Raw genomic sequence first — 19661 nt, 5'->3', positions numbered from 1 at the left:
TCCAAGATTTTGGAAAGTGGTCAAAGGCTGCACTTTTCTATGATATTAATGGATGGTGGTTGGGTGCAGAAGGGAACTTGGGGTAAGAGATTAGGGTGCAAGTGAGAGTTTGGGTGAAGGAGGCAGCTGTGCTCTGCACTGGATTAGGATGCAAGGCTTTGGTTGTGATCTAGGACAGAGGAATGGGTACAGGAGGGGGGTAGTGGTTTGAGTTGTGCCCTGGGGCAGACAATCAGGTTGCAGGTTCTAGGAGGGAGTATGGGTGCAGGAGGGGGGCAGAGGGTTTAGGTTATGTGGGGTAGGGGGCAGAAGTGGAGGGACAGATGGGCTGGGGTGCCAGAGGCAGGCTCTGGGTGACTCCCAGCCAGCAGCCCAGCAGATTTCTGTGGCAGCCTCCCTGCCTTCCCTGCTCCTGCACAGGCTGCAGGGGCAATGTGCATGTGAATAACCAAAAGCCAGAGGGGAAGTGGGTGTGGGGCTTCATGTGCTGCCTGTTCTTCAAACAGGCAGATCCCAATGGCCAGAAATCAGTTTCTGGCCAATGAGATTATGGGGGGCAGGGGCAGCACATGAAGCCTTCCCCCACTCAGAGAAACAGTCTAGCAGCCGCTTTTCTAATTGACTATTCTTTTCCTTTTTTCCCCCTCCTTTCCTTTCCCTTCCCTCGCCTCCCCATTTCCTCTCTTTCTCTGCTATTTATTTGGAACTTGGACCCCTTAAACTCCATTCATCTGAAGTAGTGGGTTGTGCCCATAAAAGCTCATGGGCACATTTTTTGTTAGTCTCTAATATGCTGCAGGACTGATCCTTGTTTTTTAAGTTCTTCTATTACAGACTTAGCTACCCCTCTAAAACTTTCAAAGATTTTCTACAATTTGTCTCTTAGAACACAAGAGAACCAATGTGCTATATTTGTGGCTATAAATTAGAGAGATAAGTAATCTGCAACACCAATAGAGCAACAGTGGTTTTATTTCAGTAAATACAAGGACTTACATTTGTGTGTACTATGGCACATATATCAAAGAGCTAGTTTTGTGTGTTTGGATGCTTTTTTATTTTTGAAATGGTTGTATTTAAATAAGGTGTTGGATATGCCTCAAAACTATTTACTGACATATATAAATTATATCTAGTTCTCTTTTACAATTCTGAATATCAATGTCAATGAGTATAATACATTTCCCTAATCTTCCCTTGTAAAGCATCACATGTTTTCTTTGCATCCCCCAGCAGCATTGAAGTGTTCGGTTTGTAAAAAATTGGATTGTCAACTGCAGCATACCCAACTCCCAATGTACGCTTCATAACGATGACCTGGGGGGACAAACAGCAGCATGAAAGAATTAAATGAAATAAAAACTTTTCTTATGTCTCATGGAGGATGTAGTTAAAAGAAGAGTTTTTAAAATATCATCTTACATATATTATAAAATCTCATCTTGGCATGTTTAAATAAATGTACTCAATCAAAATTGCATATTGGCAATACTAAAATACATTTTTAATGACTTTTGCTTTTCCATCTTTTAGTGAAATATCAAACTATTTTCAGACCTCACATTTGTGCCACATTCCACTTTGAAAGATTGTTTTGCGGTTTAAAAAAATAAACCAATATGGAAATTGAACAGGGTTCTCCTCATGCAGCTTCACAGCCATCTGCGGGTAGAAGGCAGTGGCTGTTTAGCAGCACACCAAAATACTAAAGAACAGTTAAGAAAAGCAAATTAAGAGTATTCTATACAATTGGAAGTGCAAGGGGGAATTAAGTAGACAAAATGTAACTATCCAAATCAGCAATTGACCAAGACATGTTAATTTGCCTACGTTATGCTAATTGCCTTTTGAGTCTTTTAATGACCATGCATAGTTAGGACCTCGGTTTCATGTAACTGCCAAAGAACACTGGTTGAGATTTACAAAGCTAGCTAAAATGTTTAGCTATGTCATTCCTATTGAAATTAGGGGATTTAGTTACTCTGTTCCAAATAATCAGATGTGCAAAATCTCAAGCAGTACCTCCAGCATAACAGTGTTCCCCAACACTAGGCATTTGAATCAACAGGCTGACTGGGAAAAGTGCTATGCTGAATAACCTTTTACACAGCTGCTGGGTTTTACCCTGTTGAGTTATCTTATCCAAGTGCTGACCAGACCAACTTCGCTTATGAGATCTAACAGCACAAGCCAGTATGACTGCAATAGTATTTCATTAAATAATAATTCATGGTGGATATGATGTAATGTGATACCTGATACACTGTTAATTTTCTGGGTAAGGGCCAAATTCTCTTGCCAGATATGTGGTGTGCATTAGTCTGAATTTGAGACATGCACAGTAAAGTCAAATACATATTTTCTACGATTCATCTAATTGAACCTACCAAAAATGAGGCTTTGATACACAGAGTGCTTAATATTATTTTGCTTCTTAGTGCATAATATTTGAATTGCTTACTTCATGCACTTATTTACTGCATCTTAATGTTACCTGAATACAAACAATAAGTGTCTTGTAAATGTCCTACCATACCAATCTGAGATCAGAACTAAACCTGTGTGAAAGCATAACATGTTGGCATATTGTCTAACTCAAACATAACAAAACAAGCTTAGCCAGTACTGAATAAAATGGAGATCCCAATTTTCCCCGTATACTTCTTCACATTTTGTTGTGTTTTAAGAGGCTGCTTTTAATTCTAAGATCTGTATGCTTCTCATTTAATGTCATCATCTTCACCATACACCTAATCTCACAGATTTTTATATAATCTGAAATTGTGTTATATGCTAATGGCTACACTTGTGCAAATTTTATGGCTTTAAATAACCATAGAACTTTTGAGAACATGAGGTTTGAATTAAAATGAGTTAGTTAACCTGTCAGAGACAATTGATTATATTTTGGCAATGAATTAAAGGTAGAATAGCAAAACTGGTTCTTTTCCTTTGCACAGGTGCCAGATATGTGTATGAAAACAATACACGTGTGCACATACCTGCCCTGAATTTATCTTTAGATCTGAAATTCCCTCCCATTCAGAATTTGCTGAAACCCCACACAATTCACTGTGAACAGAGACAATATGGACATAAAGTATGTAACCAATGCCATTGACTATAAATACAGAAGACCAGGGAGAGGAAAATTGAAAGAGAAAACCTATGGGTTTGCAATGTACACAAGCGTCTGATATATCAAATGAAAAGTTCTGCAGTCCCTTATACCTAGATTTGGTCAGATAATATAAAAACTTATTTGTGAGTAATTCAACAATAGATTTTTAGCTTTTTGGGGAGTATAGTGAAACAGCTCTTTTGAAGAAGATTTGAAATGTGAATGAAATGTATTTTGTATCATTCCAAATTTTAAAAGCAAAATCTATTAAAAAGAAATGTTTTAAATGTTATATAATCCAAACCCAATCCTGCTCCTTAAAGGCAAAGACATAACTCACATTGGCTTCAATGAGAGCAGGACAAGGGCATCTCTTATTGAATCAAGTATTTCACTGTAAGCTCACTCATCATGTCCTGTTGAAATGATTGGGAATTCCATATCCAAATTATCAGCAGAGTTGGGCACTTCTTGTGTACGTGTTGTCTGCTGCTAGACAGATGTAGCTACAAACGTATTCTGTGCATGTGATGTGTGTATTCAGAAAAAAAAGCCCTGTCTTTAGTTGACATTTCTACCAAGAGACAGAGATATATTCCATAAACATATACTGTGCAGACTCCAGTCAAATTTGATTGTTTTTAAGTACCTGTTTAGCTTTCCAGACTTCCAGTACAGGCATGCCAGCAATAATAGAATTGGGATCTTCCTGTGCTGCAGAATTTACTGTGTCATTTGCACCAATAACCAGAGCTAAGTCCGTTTCTGAAACAGAAGAGAAATATGTTACAAATGTTTTAGACCCTGAAGCTGCCTTTTCTTTATCACAGTGACACCAAAACACTCAAATCAAATGTGGATTAAATGTTGATACAGTAGTTTGCTGTTTATTCTAAAAGAAAATAAGTTAGGCCATCCATTTGTGCCAATGCCAGAATCGAATCTTGGCAACTATAGGGGCTAATGAAATCTATTATCACCATTCTGTGCATTCTCTGTACAAGAGACATGAGTCAATATGCCTAAGGCTTAATGTGCTGCAAAGCTCATGTGAGCTCACCAAATGGAGTACATATGTGGATCCTAAGACACATTTTCATTGTGCTATGGCATATTTATATTTTATTTCAACATTATTCACCTGAGGTCCAATTCTACAACCTCTATTCTAAGTAGTAATCAGGCCCACAGTTCTGTATATGAGCAGCTCTCTGCTAGGAAGGATCAGGGCCCAGGGCTGGACTAAGGCACGGGCGAGCTGGGCAGCTGCCCAGGGTGCCAACCGATGGGGGGGGTGCCTGATGGCGCCTGTAAGGGGCACGTGGCACCCCTTACAGCTACCATCAGGTTCCACGCACCCAGCTTCCACAGCGCCGGCCAGCAGCGTCCTTCCCCCAACGGCAGCAGGGCACTGCACGGCCTGGCACACGCGCCAGCAGCACTAGCTGGGCCAGGTTGGGCAGCGCATGCACCGTGCGCCCCGGGGCAGGCCCCGGGCTGCGCACCAGCAGCCGTGGCCAGCCCGTGCATGCGCCGTGCGTCCTGGGGGCAGGCCCGCGCCCCACAGGTGGGACTGCACATGTGCCGTGAGCCTGGAGGACGGCACCGCGTGCCCAGGCCCAGGGTGCCAAAAGGGCTCGGGCCGGCCCTGTCAGAGTTTTTTTCCAGGATGCGCTCTTTCGGAAGCTCTGTAAAAACCTCGTTTCATGAGAAAGAAGGGCTCTTCTGAAAGAGGAGGTTTTTCCAAAATATGGCCCAGTGTAGATGGGCCAAATTTTGGAAAAGCCTCTTCCAAAAAAAGAATCGGAATTTGCATACCTTTTTCCGAAAAATAAGTTTAATGTACACATAGCCTGAGGTAAAATGGCAAAACCGGTCCCTTCATTAGTAAATCATTGCTGAAAAGCTTCAGGATTAAGTCTGATCAGAGTCAGACAGTGCAAATCCAGCTGTCACTGCACTAATGACAAAGAGCATGTCTACCCTGGGGAGTTATTTCAAAGTAACTCCCCTTATTTCAAAACAAGAAGGTGAGTGGCCACACTACCAAGCCTGTTATTTAGAAATAATGGGCTTGTTGTTTCGAAATAATAACGCCTACTTGTGAAGAGGCATAAGTTTATTTCAAAATAGTTACTTCAGGAGTTATTATTTAGAAATAACGTATTTTGAAGTAACCTGGCAGTATAGACATAGCCAAAGAAATTGTTCTTGATTTCTACAGGTGTAAGGGAGTTCAGAATTTGGCCTTCTGACATTTAGTTCCCCTACTATATATTTACTAAACAAAGTCTTGACTCAGGAAAAAAATTATCTGGTTGACAAACAGATTTGGGGTTCTGTGCAACATAGAAACCAGATGGAGTTTTGCTTAAGTGGGCCCTTAAAGTAGGGGTGGACAATAATTTTTGCCCAGGGGCCACTTCAAAAATTTTTGAAGTAGCCCCTGGTCCACCCTGGAAGGGGCAGGGCCTAAATAGGAAAGGGTGGGGCTACCCCACCCCCAGATCATAATTGGTCTGGGGGTGCGGGAGCCCCTTTGCCCCCCCATCCCACTAGGCACCCATACCCTGGAAGAGGCTTGGCACACTCCCTCCTCGCCCAGGCCAATCAGGGCCTGGGGGCAGGGGAGCCCAGGAAGCCTCCTACCACCTTGTGAGGAGCACGTGGCACTTTGAAGTGCCGTGGGCTACTCACAGGGCCGGGGTAGAGTGAAGGAAGCTTCACGCAACTCCCCTGCCCACAGGCCCTATTTGTTTGGCCTGGGGGCGGGGGAGCGCACAAAGCCTCCTCCGCTCTCTCTCCCTCCCCTCCCTCCCACCCTGCGATCCGCACGCAGCACTTCAAAGCGCCATGTGCTCCTGGCAGAGTGGGAGGAAGCTTCATGCGTTTCCCCCACCCTCAGCCAATTAAGGCCTGCGGGTGGGGGAGAGCCCAAAGCCTTCGCCACTCTGTCCCCGCCCTGCGAGCGGCATGTGGTGCTTGGAAGCGCCGCATGCTGCTCACAGGGCAGGGGCAGAGCAGAGAAGGCTTCAGGCACTTCCCCACCCCCCAGGCCCTAATTGGCTTGGGGACAGGGGAGCAGTAGGGCCTCCGTGGGCTGGATCCACCCACTTGGCAGGCAGGATCCAGCCCGCGGAGGCTCTTTTGCCCACCCCTGCCTTAAAGACATACTTTCATCTAAAGCTCCTGGTGAATCACATTGTTTCTGTAGTTAAAATAGCTTGTTAATTGGAGAGCTAATCAATGGAGGGTTAATTGTGAAGGCAATAATTGCTTTATAATTAAGCCTGGTTGTACTTGACTACAATTAGGATTCAAATAATTATTCAAAAGCAGCATTTGGTTAAATATTTAAAAATGGCCTTTACTTTTGTGCTGTTAAAATTGCTTCCACAGTCCATTGGTGTGGTCAATAGGATTTAGCTGTCTAATTCTCTGATTGTCCATGGGGAGATAACATGTCCGTTGTACAAAACAACAAAATAGTCCCCAAGTGTCATATTCATAGGTCACTATGGGCTGTTGAATGTAGCACCAGTGGCAGTTTTCACATTTCACAATCAATCAACTGTGGGATAGACTATGGGATATCACAATTATTTTTATGACACTTATTTTTTGCATCTAGGGTTTTTTTGTTTTCATTGTTGTTAGCTAGGTAGGAAGAGGTTGAAATTAGGGGAGTATTCCTGTTACAGGTGAAGTGATTTATGTGATCACACAATTCCAAGATGGAGTTCTTGATGCATTTCTGTGCAATGTAAGAATCTAATTTTGAAAATATTCTTTCCCTTCCTTTCATTTCTCCATGTATAACTTCACTATTGCCTCCTGTTACAGCTTTTTTTCTCAACTGCCTGGAGCTGTTTTACATTGAAGTACTGTTGGAACAGCAGTTTGACAGGGATAAGCTGCTAATTCATGGAAGTGATGTCAGTTTGCTTTCTTTTAAACACACACAGAGGTACCAGTGTGTCTAACTCTGTGATCCATGAATTGCACAGCCATAAAACATTACCTGATGGTGATGTCAGGGCATCAAAGGCTACTTTGAGTAGTAGCAGTGGGATCTCCCCTTATCCTCTAATACTGATAAAGCAAGTAGAATGCGTGTGGGGGATAAAAAGGTTACCTACCTTTTGCAACCATTGTTTTTCAAAATGAGTTACTCGTGTTGATGCTATTTGAGGTGTGCAAGCACCCACATATGCGGCCATCAGGTTTTTTTTGCTTTAGTGGTACCCATAGGATTGGCTATGGTGCCCCCTAGAGAGCCATGCTCATGCTGAGGTATATCAGGTGCTGTAGGGCCCCACCCTCTCAGTTCCTTCTTGCCCTTAACTTCCATAGAGGAGCAGGAGGGTGGGTAATGGAATGGACATGAGAAATACATCTCAAAAGAAAAACAGTTATGAAAGATAGCTAAAGCATTTTTCTTCTTCAAGTGCTTGCTCATGTTGATTCCATTCTAGGTCATTCACAAGCTGGATCAATGGAGATGAGGTCAGACTTCACCATCATTCAGCTTGTAGCAGAGATCTACCAAAGCCAGCATCAGCTCAAGCCTGCTGGGTCAGTCCGTAGTGCAACACAAACATATGAAAGGACAACAGGTGGTCACCCAACAAATTTCTTGGATCACCACCTGTGCCAGGAAGATTGCCAAAGATACCTGTGCCTTAGTGGAATGAGCCATCATGATGGCCAGCTTGTAGCAGTAGCAGATGGATGCCATGTTTCAAGACAAAATTCTTTGGGCTAACACCCTGGGCAGCCCTTCATCCTGGCCATGACAACAATGAACAATTGCAGTGACTTACGGAATTGCCGTGTTCTATCAATATGGAAAGCCAGCACCCATCTGACATCCAGAGTATGCAACCCACATTCAAGATACAGGCAGTCCCCGGGTTACGTACAAGATAGGGACTGTAGGTTTGTTCTTAAGTTGAATTTGTATGTAAGTCGGAACTGGTACATATTGTAGGGGAAACTCTAGCCAAACATTTCTCCAGAGCTCAGTTTTATTCTCCCACACCTCACTTTCCTCAGTCCTTTATTCTCAAGCTGAGGTGTCTGCTGAGAAAAGCCGCTCCGCGTCTCCCTGGTCTGCTGGGGGGAAGCAGCTAGTGCGGGGTTGCCTCACCCCGTTTGTAAGTAGATATCCAATGTAAGTCGGATCCATGTAACCCAGGGACTGCCTGTACTTATATATATATTTATTATTCTCTAAGGCACTAACGCACTACTCATTGTTTTTTTGGAGCTTTTTATGGGTAGGTCTACACTAGGAAATTATTTCAAAATATCTAACTTTGAAGTAATAACTCCTGAAATAACTATTCTTAAATAAGCTTATTCCCCGAGGAAAGCAAAAGTACAGATTTCAAAATAATCAGTCAGTTATTTCAAAATCACAGGCTTGGTAGTGTGGATGCTTCACTTATTATTTTGAAATAAGGGTTTTTTTCTTTTAAACAACTCCCTAGTGTAGACCAGGCCTAAGACTGTCCGAAAGATTAAAATAGTATTGGCCCAGCAGGTCCTGATGGTTTGCCACTAAGTTGGCTGTTGAATAAAATGTTCATCTGTTGGAGGCACTAAGGGTTGACCATGGCTGGAGAAGGAGATTTAGGGTTGGTACTTTATCCTCCACTCTGACCTGTGTGCTCAGGGCTTTAAAGGGCACCTTTGTGCAGAGTAGCCCACTGAGCATAAGTGGATGCTAACTGCTCAGCCACACTTTCAAGCCACTTTTAATTTGTATTTAGTCTGCCTGTTACATGTGCATGCAAGGAGAGGAGCTTCCTGCATCTTTCTTGTTTTACACATCCATACATGAGCAGCATCTAACCCTAATGTGCCACAGTCTTTTAATTCTGTAACAGGAATGGGAGGGAAATAACCTTGGGAAACTATGATAGATGCAGTTTAAACTAGAAACATTACACTGCCAAGCAAAAGAGGACTCGATCTCCCTTCCCACTTACTTTCCTACCTTAAGTTAGACATTGCAAATGTTTTTGATTTAAGGAACACAAGTAATATATAAAATCTTTTAATTTAAGTGCTATTTTCAAAAAAGATAGGGTGAAGCAAAAAATCACATAGAGAACTTGAATAAAATGGGAACAACATTACAAGTCAGGAAAAAATGCATGGAAAGGCTATGGCTGGTATTTTCCCATCACAGTAAAAACCACTGAGACAAAAATCAGCAATGATGTCCACACAAAAATGACCTTTTATTAGTGGCCAAATTAATATAATCTTATAACATGCGCAACTGCTGCTAGAGATTAGCAAGAGAAAGCAAACTACAACCTGTTTTTCACATTTATTTAGGTGTGTGTGGTGCAATGTTTCCTCTAAGATTTTCAATTTATGTGCAGAATAAATATTATGTGCACTAAGAAATGCACAGATGTGCACCACCAATAGAAACCCATGTTGCTGGCTGTGGTCAGCTGTGGGCACTCTGCCAATCAGCTGGGAGGCATCTGAATCTCTCCTGGGTGGCCGCCCAAGCACTCAGCTTAGAGGGAGCACTGGTGTGGTGCTTTAAATTCATACAAAAAACAAAAACGAGGTCACACCCATTAGCAGCCACATAAAGGCCTGATCATGGACATTCTTCAGAGAATGCCTAGACCTCTGTGTAAGCAGATAACATAATGGCAATTGACCACAGAGATGAGGTGATTTCACAGGAAATGAGGAAAAAGCCTTTGGAAGAGTATCATTTATCAAGGAAGCAGAATTCTGAACTGTCAGTGTAATAATGGACAGTTCAATATTTGGGATTTTTGCATTTCGTTTAGTTGTCACAATCCTGAAGTTCATGTCTACTAAAATGCATATTTCCCAGCCTCTCAGAGCTGGCATTTCACCAGTTTGGAGTTGGTAAATCTGAGCAAGCTCCCACTGGCCCTAAGGGATAAGGCATCAGCTTCCAGAGCCTGAGATTGCAGATTTGCATCCCACCCACTTCTCCCCGCCCCTCCCAAGGGGCTGGAGCGCACATACACACAGACCTAGCTCCTGCACCTTCCCTCCTGGATAGACCCCCCAGCCCAGGTGCACCAGCCACTCCAGGGCAAGAGGGCAGAACCATCTGCCCCGCCCCTGCCAGCTCCATCTCTGTGGAAGCCTGGATCCAGCTCCAGCACACCACCATGGTGGGTTACATGGTGGCTGCCCAGCTGCTCCTGCCCCTGACTGCAGATACAGCCCTAGGGAAGCTGGTGGTAGCTGCCTGACTGCTCCGAAGGTGGACAGCTTGGTCCGGGTCTCCACTGCAGAGCACAGCCTGAGAGCAAGCGGCCTGCCCCACCCCACCAGATCCAGCCCTGGCGATGCTGCTGATGGCTGCCCAGCTTCTTCAGGGGCATGCCCCTTAATCTACCCAAGCCTTCTACCCTGAGCCCTTCCTACACCCCAGCCCAGACTCCTGCATCCCCACATCCCTAGCCCCCTGCCATAAGACTGACAGAAGACAGCCTGAGTGCATGCATGAGGCTGGATTTGACCAGTTATGATATAAACTTTAAAGAAATGTGTGAAAAGAAGCAGCAGTAAAAGTCCTATTAAATAAAGTCCATGAGGACAATATTTCATTTATGCTATTGTTAATCATCGTGTCAATAATCAATGATATTAAGTTGTATATTTTCAGTCATGCAAATGGACATTCTTATACGGCTCTTTGTTGACCGCTTGTTCTGAATTTTGATGTAGTTTAGCTCTTTGGTTTGAAAAGGTTGTCGACCCCAGAGTTAGCGATTTTTGCCTCCCTAACTTTCTTGTTACTTCCCAATGCCTTAGTCTTCTATACAGAGGTATCACTTCCTGATTTTGATGGGAAATAGGCAATATATTTTACTGATTCCACCCCCTTCTAAAATAGGGCAAAACAATACACAGAAGAAAAAAAGGAAAAATAATAAAATCACGAAAAGGGAGAATAAGGGAGGAAGAAAGGCAGGAAGGAGAAAGGAGAGTGACATCTCAGTTTCCATCCACTAGCAATTAATCAAAGATCTCCAAAAAGTTTTTCAAGTTTGGCTGAAGTTCCTCTTCTCTTAAACATTATCCACTCTTTAGCTGCCAGGTCATAACAGTACTTATGCAAAGCTTCAGTCCCTGAACTCAGTCTGCTCTTCCCTCTAAACCAGTGGTTCTCAAACTTTTTGGCCCGTGGCCCACCCGACTCAATTCAAACCATTCTAGGAACCACCAGTTGCTAATAGAAACTCATTGCTAATTACATAATTACGCCCAAGCCATTTTGCTAGTACTGCAGTTAAGGAGAATGGTTTAATTTAACTAGCAAGAAAGGAAATTATATTAATTTAAATTATTAAACAGAGTAATCATTTTAACATTTTCATGTCAATTTATCAAACTTCATTTTAAATAGAGTAAAATATTAATTTATGTCCAACACAAAAGGTTTCAATGCTTTATTTATTTATGGCAGGGGTGGGGAACCTTTTTTGGGTCAGGAGCCACTGACCCACAGAAAAATCAGTTGGGGACTACACAAGTGAGAAGCAAAACAAAACCTTTCAAAATCCTCCAACCCTCACTCATGCTGCTCCCAACTGAGACACCTCACTCCACTGGTGCTCCAGTCCTACGGGGCAAGGTGGAGGGAGAAGAAAGACTGAGATTCAGGGCTTCCCATAGACCACATTTACTCTTCTGGAATTCCAGGGTTTGTGGATTTTGTGGACCTCCCAAGCTCTGGGGTGGGGACAAAAATGAGGGGTTCAGTGCATGGGAAGGGCTGCCAGAGTGTCCAGGAGGGAGGGTGCAGAAGCAGGATGGGGGCCAGAGTAGAGGGTGCAGGAGCAGGGTAGAGGTGTGGGGTCTCAGTGGCGGATGTGCATGAGGGGGTGGAAGTGTGAGTTCTGGGCATGAGAAGGCGGGAGAACTTTCGCACCATGCACGACTCCGAGGCACTGCCTCCTGCTGCTCCCATTGGTTGGAATCCAGCCACTGGGAGAAGTGGTGAAAGCCTCCAGGCAGCGCATCTATGCATTGCAGTTCCCCAGTGGTAGTGCAAGGACCTACTTCTGGCTCTGCTTCTTCCCCACAAGCCAGATCCAGCAAGGAGACTCAGGGCTATCTCCCCCACCCCCAGCAGGAAGCCAGCAGTGGTGCTCCAACCTTGTGGGAGATGTCAAGACCAGAATGCCAGTGCGGGTTCCCTGCTGCGGGGAGAGGAAGGGAGGGAGTAAGGGGCGGCTGAGCTTGAGTTGCGGTCCACCTGGAATACAGCCATGGACCACTAGTGGTCCATGGACTGCAGTTTGGGAACCACAGCTTTAAGCAATGGGAGTCTTTTGACTACATGGCCTGCTCTAGAGAACCAAGCGTTCCATTCATTCCATTATGTATGAACTTTCTGTGTGTCTCAGTGCCTCATTGTTTCATTTTTCTGTTTTGTCTGCCCTCCTGCCTTCCCACTTCCCAAAGAATGGAAGTGACATCAAAACTGGCATCAGCCCTCCCTCCTGGTGAATCTTCCCTCCCCTCAGATTTAGGAGAGGTGGTCTGGCATGTGCAGCAAGCAGTAATTTCCCCCTCCTCGCTCCAAATGTCAGTGAATTCAAAGGAAGATTCCTTTAGATATTACAAAAGCTTTGGTGTCCTACAAGAAAATCACATTTTGCAGGGAAGCTGCCTGCTCACTCATGTTCCACCCACAATAATAGTAATAATGGTATAAATTAATAACACACCGCTATTACATAATACAAATGATCCTTGTAAAGCAGGCTCTTCCCAGAGCACTTGGATTAATGAACTTTCATAATCTCTATGTTATCAAACAATATTAAAATAAAAAAATGCTCATGAAGTCCTCATAAAACCAAACAGCAAAGACGAAAAGGAGGGGATGTGATAATCTGTAAAGCCACAGAACTCCATCCACAGAAATCTGATGTTTGAGGGTGGATTTTCGAAAGGATTCATATTTGCCTTAACTCTTCTCCTATAAAAAAGTCAGTGCTGCAACTCCCTTTGACAGTAGAAGAGAAACTGACTTTAAACTCACACCATACATGTGTTGGTCCAATATTCAGAATATCACAAAGTTGCTTTTTCTGAAACCTTTATCATTGACAAAACACAGGCCACATATTTGATGAAAAAAGTGATCTATTTTGCTCACTATACAGCAAAACCCTAGTGGCTATTATAATTATCCATTGAGTATTGTCAGACATTGCTTGGTTTTTATATGAGTCAGACAAAGATTTGGTCTTATCTAGTCTTGATTCTCATCTTTAAAAAACATTACTGTCAACCCTTCTACCTACCAAAATACTGCCTGAGAATAAAATTATAGTTATTAGGGCTAACTAAAAGCAGAAAATTAAGTTAAAATATTTAGAACGGTTTGAATTTAAGCCATCATTTTTCATCCCTTACCTGGGAAATCTTCATTGATCTCATCCATTTCTAATACCACATCATAAGGTACACCAGCTTCTGCCAATAGTACATTCAGTTGTCCTGGCATACGGCCTGCTACCGGATGGATGCCAAACCTGGAAACCAAGAAAGCAAAGAAGCCAAGTCATGCTGAACTAATAGATGCCGACTGACAAATGTCAGCAATACTACACATGTGGAAGCAGTCCAGTTCCAAATCTTCATATACCTGAACCAGATGCAGAGAGAGTGCTATAAAATACTGCTACTTGGGAAAATACAATTAATGTATATACTTGTAATCAGTACCAGAAAGGGAACACTGGGCACCCCTGTTGGTTGAAAATTAACTATGTAGTCATGGCCTGGTGTTTGGTGATTTCCTTTAACTCTTAAGCCACACCCCAGAATCTAAATCACTCATGAAGACTGTGTATACAGTGTGTGTGTGTGCACTGCACATAAATGGGGATAGAGCCACTTTAAACAGCGATGTGGACAAGGATTCATTCCATTGTCTAATGGAGGTGGTTTATTGATACATATTCTTAATAAGCACTTGCAAAATAAAATCCACTGCTGGGGAAAATTACTCTTCCAAGAATTTGACACAAGAACTGGAACTCTTAATATTCTTGTCAAATTTTAACAAAATGAATGTCTGAATTCCAGAGGCTACTCAAATATTCACTTCTCAGTTGATTGCTACAGCAGACCTGAGCTCTGTCAATGCTGAGTATTAAAGCTCTATTTGCTGCTAGCAGACTTCCAGAACAGAAGTTTTCAGGATTAATGCAGGAAGAAATATTTTTCCCCTCACACTGAATTTCTAATTTAATTAGATGTTTTTCAAAATTCTACGCATATTTACTAATCAGAAAGCAACTCATTTTTTAGAAATATATCTTGGCTCATTTGGGGACTTACGTAAGTGTCTATTGGAGCCCCTAACCAATGCATTCAAGTGTGAAAAGTGAGCCTGTAATATTGAATGGCATGGTCTATAATATGTTACTAAAGATTTCTTATTGAAGATTCATCCGTGCTGTTAATGTTGATGTACAGTAAGTGCAATATTTTCCTGGCTTATTTCAATGATAACACTGTGAGCCAGATCCTCAAGTGATATAAATCAGCATAGGAATAAGAGGCTGGTTCCCTTGAAACCAATGGAGCTACACCAGTTCACACCAGGGGAAGATCTAGCCACCATATGCAACATACCTGACTTTCTTTCCTTGTTCATTTAGCATTTTCACCATGTCAGCGATGGGATACTGGGCCTTGGCTGCACAAAGACCCCAACCTAAACCATTAAAACATGTCAGTGTTCTACAAAGGAAGCTTAGCATCCCTCAAAAAAGCACCACATAGTGCTCATTAACCAGCAGATCTTCTGCATTAATGCATTTTAGAAGCCACAGTTACTGCCCACAGGACCAACAAACCTTATTTTCCTTCTGGAGAGGACACAGAACTAAAGGTCAAACTGAGGTGTCATTAGAGGAGGTTTTGGAACAAACTGATAAACTTAACAGTAGCATATCACCAGGAACAGATGGCATTCACTCAAGAGTTCTGAAAGAATTGAAATGTGAAATTGTAGAACTATTAATTGTAGTCCTATAATCTAAACTTTAAATCATTCTCTGTACCAAATGACTATAAGATAGTTAATGTGACACCAGTTTTCAAAAAGAACTCTAGAGGTGCTCTTGGCAATTACAGGCTAGTAACTTCACTAAGGGTATGTCTAGACTACACGCCTCTGCTGACCGAGGCATGTAAATTAGACATACCGACATTGTCATTGAAGCATGTATTTAAATATCCCCCCCTTCATTAGAATAAAAATGGCCGCCACGTTATTCCGGCTCAGCTGTTTGTCGGCACGAAGCAACAGTCAAGACGGGGATTTACAGGATCGGTCAGCAAGACTTTCCTTGCCAACCGATCCCTGTCTTGATTGCCACTTTGTGCCAACAAACAACTGAGCTGGCACAACGCGATGGCCATTTTTACTCTAATGAAGTGGAGGATATTTAAATCCCTGCTTCATTGACTATGTCGGTATGTCTAATTTACATGCCTCGGTCGGCAGAGGCATGTAGGCTAGACATACCCTAACAGGAAAATTGGTTGAAACTAGTGTAAGGAACAGAATTGTCATACTCATAATTGTCAGACATTAATAGGAGTGTTCTGAACAAGACATGAGACGTCATTCTTCCGCTCTACTCTGCACTGATTAGGCCTCAAATTAGAGTATTGTGTCCAGTTCTGGAGTCATTGTGGATAGTTCTCTGAAAATATCCACTCAATGTGAAGCAGCTGGCAAAAAAGCAACCAGAGTGTTAGGAATAATTTAAAAATGGATAAAGAATAAGACAGAGAATATCTTATTGCCTCTATATAAATTCATGGTACGCCCACACATCTTGAATACTGCATGCAGATGCAGCCACCTCATCTCAAAAAATATATCTTGGCATTGGAAAAGCTTCAGAAAAGGGCAACAAAAATGATTAGAGGGTTTGGAACGGGTCCCATATGAGGAAAGATTAATAAAACTGGGACTTTTCAGCTTGGAAAAGAGGAGACTAAGTGGGTACATGATTGAGGTCTATAAAATCATGACTGGTTGTGGAGAAAATAAATTAAGAAAAGTTATTTACTTGTTCCCATAAGAGAAGAACTAGGGGACATGAAATGAAATTAATAGATGACAGGTTGAAAACAAACAAAAGGAAGTACTTCTTCACAAAATGCACAGTAAACCTGTAGAACTCATTGCCAGAAGGTGTTGTGAAGACCAGGACTTTAACAGAGTTCAAAAAAGAACTTGATAAATTCCTGGAAGATAGGTCCTCCTTAGCCTCTGTTTGTCAGAAGCTAGGAATAGGTGACAGGGAAGGAATCACTTGATTGCCTGTTCTATTCATTCCCTCTGGAGCACCGGGCATTGGCCACAGCCAGAAGACAGGATACTGGGCTAGACGGACCTTTGGTCTGAGCCAGTGTGACCATTCTTAAGTTGCACTGCAAAGGGATACTTTAATATGGCTCCTTAAGCCCATGGTAGCTCTTAGTGAAGGTTTCACTATAAATTACATTAAAAACCTAATAGTCCTGGCTACAACTAACTCCTTCTACAACCACCATATTCTGATTCTGTGTTTATATGAAGGAGGAGAAAGAGGCCTCCTAGTACAAACGCAATTACAGGAGTAAATTTTATGAAATTAATACGTCACTTATTCCTGGAAGATAAGAAAGCAAATGTATCTTTGCAGTAACATTGAGAAACATTGTCTGCATTCATCCGGCACTCCTGCACTGCTGGGTAAGGGGGATTTGGTCCCACATTCAGGGTCATATAAGGTGATTTAAAGTTCCCTTTGTGCTTGCCCACTCCTTGGCACTCTGATCTTACCTGGTCTTCCTGGTTCCAAGGAGCTATAATGGCAGCTGGAGAATGCCTAGCTACCCCTCTTTCCCCCATCCATGCTCCTTGCCTCTCCTTGGGAGAAGAGAGATGTAGGACTTGCAGCAATGGGTCTACATCCCATAAGCTTTCCTCTATACAAAGGAAATCCTGCAGATATCAGATCATCTCAGTCTAAGTCAGCTTTGTGCCCAGGGAGCAATGCAAAAAGGCCCTAATACGTGGCAGCATCTGACCTCCCTACTGTGGTGATAAATGGAAAGTATTTTCAGAGTTCACACTGTGCTAATAGTCATATCAGTGTAGTCTTCAGCTACATCAATGCTTCTGCATTTGTTTCAGTTGCATTTGTGTTGGAACACATATTACTGGTGGGGATGTGTGGGAAAGATGGCTTTTTCATTTCCCAAGCTGAGTTTGCACAATTGTCATTCAGGAAAAAAGCATTTTTTAACTTGTAAACTAAGCATTTTTATATAGAGCCTGAGAAATAATATGTTGGTATGTCCAGCACCAATTTTACAAAATCACTGTCCATATTAAACCACACATTTAGCCTACTCATGCCTCTGGGAGATAGGGATCACCAGCCCCACTTTTGAACATGGAGAAATTAAAACACAGAGGCTATGTCTAGACTGCATGATTTTCCTCAAATGCTTTTAATGGAAAAGTTTTTCCGTTAAAAGCATTTGGGGAAAAGAGCATCTAGATTGGCACGGATGCTTTTCCGCAAAAGCACTTTTTGCAGAAAAGTGTCCGTGCCAATCTAGACGCGGTTTTGCGCAAGAAAGCCCCGATCGCCATTTTTGCCATCGGGGCTTTTTTGCGCAAAACAGTTTTTAGCTGTCTACACTGGCCCTTTTGCGCAAAAACATTTCCAGAAAAGGGCTTTTGCCAGAATGGGAACATCAAAGCATTTGCACAAGAAGCACTGATTTTGGACGGTAGAACATCAGTGCTTTTGCACAAAATCAAGCGGCCAGTGTAGACAGCTGGCAAGTTTTTGCGCAAAAGTGGCTGCTTTTGCGGAAAAACTAGCCAGTCTGGATGCAGCCAGAGAGGTTAACTTTCTGGCTCAGGATCACAAAATAACAGTGTGCTAGAGACAGGAACTGAGGTGAGATCTTCTGATTCTAGTTCATGGTCTGAGGATGACACACCTTGTCCCATATATTCAACTGCTCTTCTTTACTGGTATAAAGCAGCTGTAAATCAAAAGATAAAGGCAGGGTAGGATTCCCATGTGTAGCAAATGTGGCCAGGACAAAAGGAGTTAAAAGGCATAGACAAGGTGCTATGGAAAACATCGGATTCCCAGCTGTCAGAATAGCTCTTGGGAGCTATTGTCCAACTGCTGGTGGCCTCAGGAAAAGATTGGGAGGAATCAGAGGTGGCTTAAACCTTACTTCCCCAACTTCTGGCCAGGTCAGACAAACCCTAGGACCTGATCCACTGCCTCCCAGAGATGTTGGCAACCACTTTAATGATCTTCGCTATTCACACACAGTATGACTTGTTAAAAAAACATACCATCATCATCATATAGCTTATGCAGCAATAAATCCAAAGCTGGCAAATGAGGGATATTTTTTAAATCACCCGCATCCCACACTCTGATTAGGAAAAAACAAGAGATCCTTTTCCAATATTGTACAGTGCTCTAATCAGAATTCATAATCGTGTTCCAAATAAATTCTCCAGACCCTATGAAACAAATTTCTTTAAGCTCCTGGGGAGGAGAATATAAACATCTTGACCAGAAACAAATATTTAGGACTATGAGTATTAAGGGCCTAATTTTCAAATGTTGCTGAAAAAATAACCAATAGACTTAACTGCTATTCTTTAAAAAAACAGATTTGGATGGGGGACACTCAGGCAGTCTCTTTCCTTTCCCCCTAATTTATTCCTTCTCATTACAGAGGCCCCTCATCAGGATGAACCATCCATTTGGCTAAGACGGGCTGCTTGCAGCTGCATCTGGAGCCAACCATCTGCACTCTTGGGTCAGTTGGAGGGGCTTGCTTGAGTGCAAAGTGAGGTGTGTGCAACATTTCTAACCTCTGCAGCCCAGAGAGCGAGGGCCCGGGCCCAACACCCAAACTCAGATTCCAGCCGAGCTGCCAAGTAGAGGGTTGGCGTGATAACAAACATTCAATGCCTGCAGGCAATCCAACACACAATAGCAATTCTAGTTAAGGATTTTTTCCCCTACACATTTGGGACCAAGGCCTCTTATTATTAATACACATTCGCAAAACACACTTTTTGTGGTTTTCTGCAATGAAAGAAGAATTTGATTTGGCATATTTAAATCCAGTGGCCATCATGTGCTGCAGCTCTGAAATGGATGAAGAATTCATCCTGATCTGAAAACGCGTTTGCCATATATCGTTACACTCACAGAGTTAGAAGTTGCCTACAACTTTATACAACTGATTTTTGGTTTGATTGGTGGTTGCTGCAAATTTGAAATTTATTAACATCTGGCCTCCATTGAATTCAATGGGAGATTAACTCGAGTAAAGTCTGCAGGAGTTAGCTTATTATTTTTAAGGAATTTAGTAGCTAGAAATTACTTTTCTTTTATAAGGATTTGGGGAAAAGTAAAATCCTTGAAGAAACAAATGACTGAAAAAATCACAC

At 42.5% G+C, this 19661-nt stretch overlaps 1 protein-coding gene across 3 annotated transcripts in view; it reads right to left on the bottom strand.

Annotated features, from left to right (window-relative positions):
- Window positions 1-954: 954 nt before the first annotated feature.
- LOC102453110 (NAD(P) transhydrogenase, mitochondrial-like) overlaps window positions 955-19661 on the bottom strand; it is a 90323-nt gene continuing 71616 nt past the window's right edge. For all 3 annotated transcript variants that reach the window (XM_025190703.2, XM_006135049.4, XM_075897170.1), the window contains exons 20-23: window positions 14792-14873; window positions 13565-13683; window positions 3771-3886; window positions 955-1317 (exon numbers count right to left, since the gene is read on the bottom strand). In XM_025190703.2, the coding sequence (XP_025046488.2) occupies window positions 1165-1317; window positions 3771-3886; window positions 13565-13683; window positions 14792-14873 (470 nt within the window). In that variant the 3' untranslated portion in view covers window positions 955-1164. The remainder of the gene's footprint in view (window positions 1318-3770; window positions 3887-13564; window positions 13684-14791; window positions 14874-19661) is intronic.

Source organism: Pelodiscus sinensis, chromosome 14, assembly GCF_049634645.1.
Source record: "Pelodiscus sinensis isolate JC-2024 chromosome 14, ASM4963464v1, whole genome shotgun sequence".
NCBI classification, from domain to species: domain Eukaryota; kingdom Metazoa; phylum Chordata; order Testudines; family Trionychidae; genus Pelodiscus; species Pelodiscus sinensis.
This window is presented reverse-complemented; position numbering and strand designations above follow the sequence as displayed.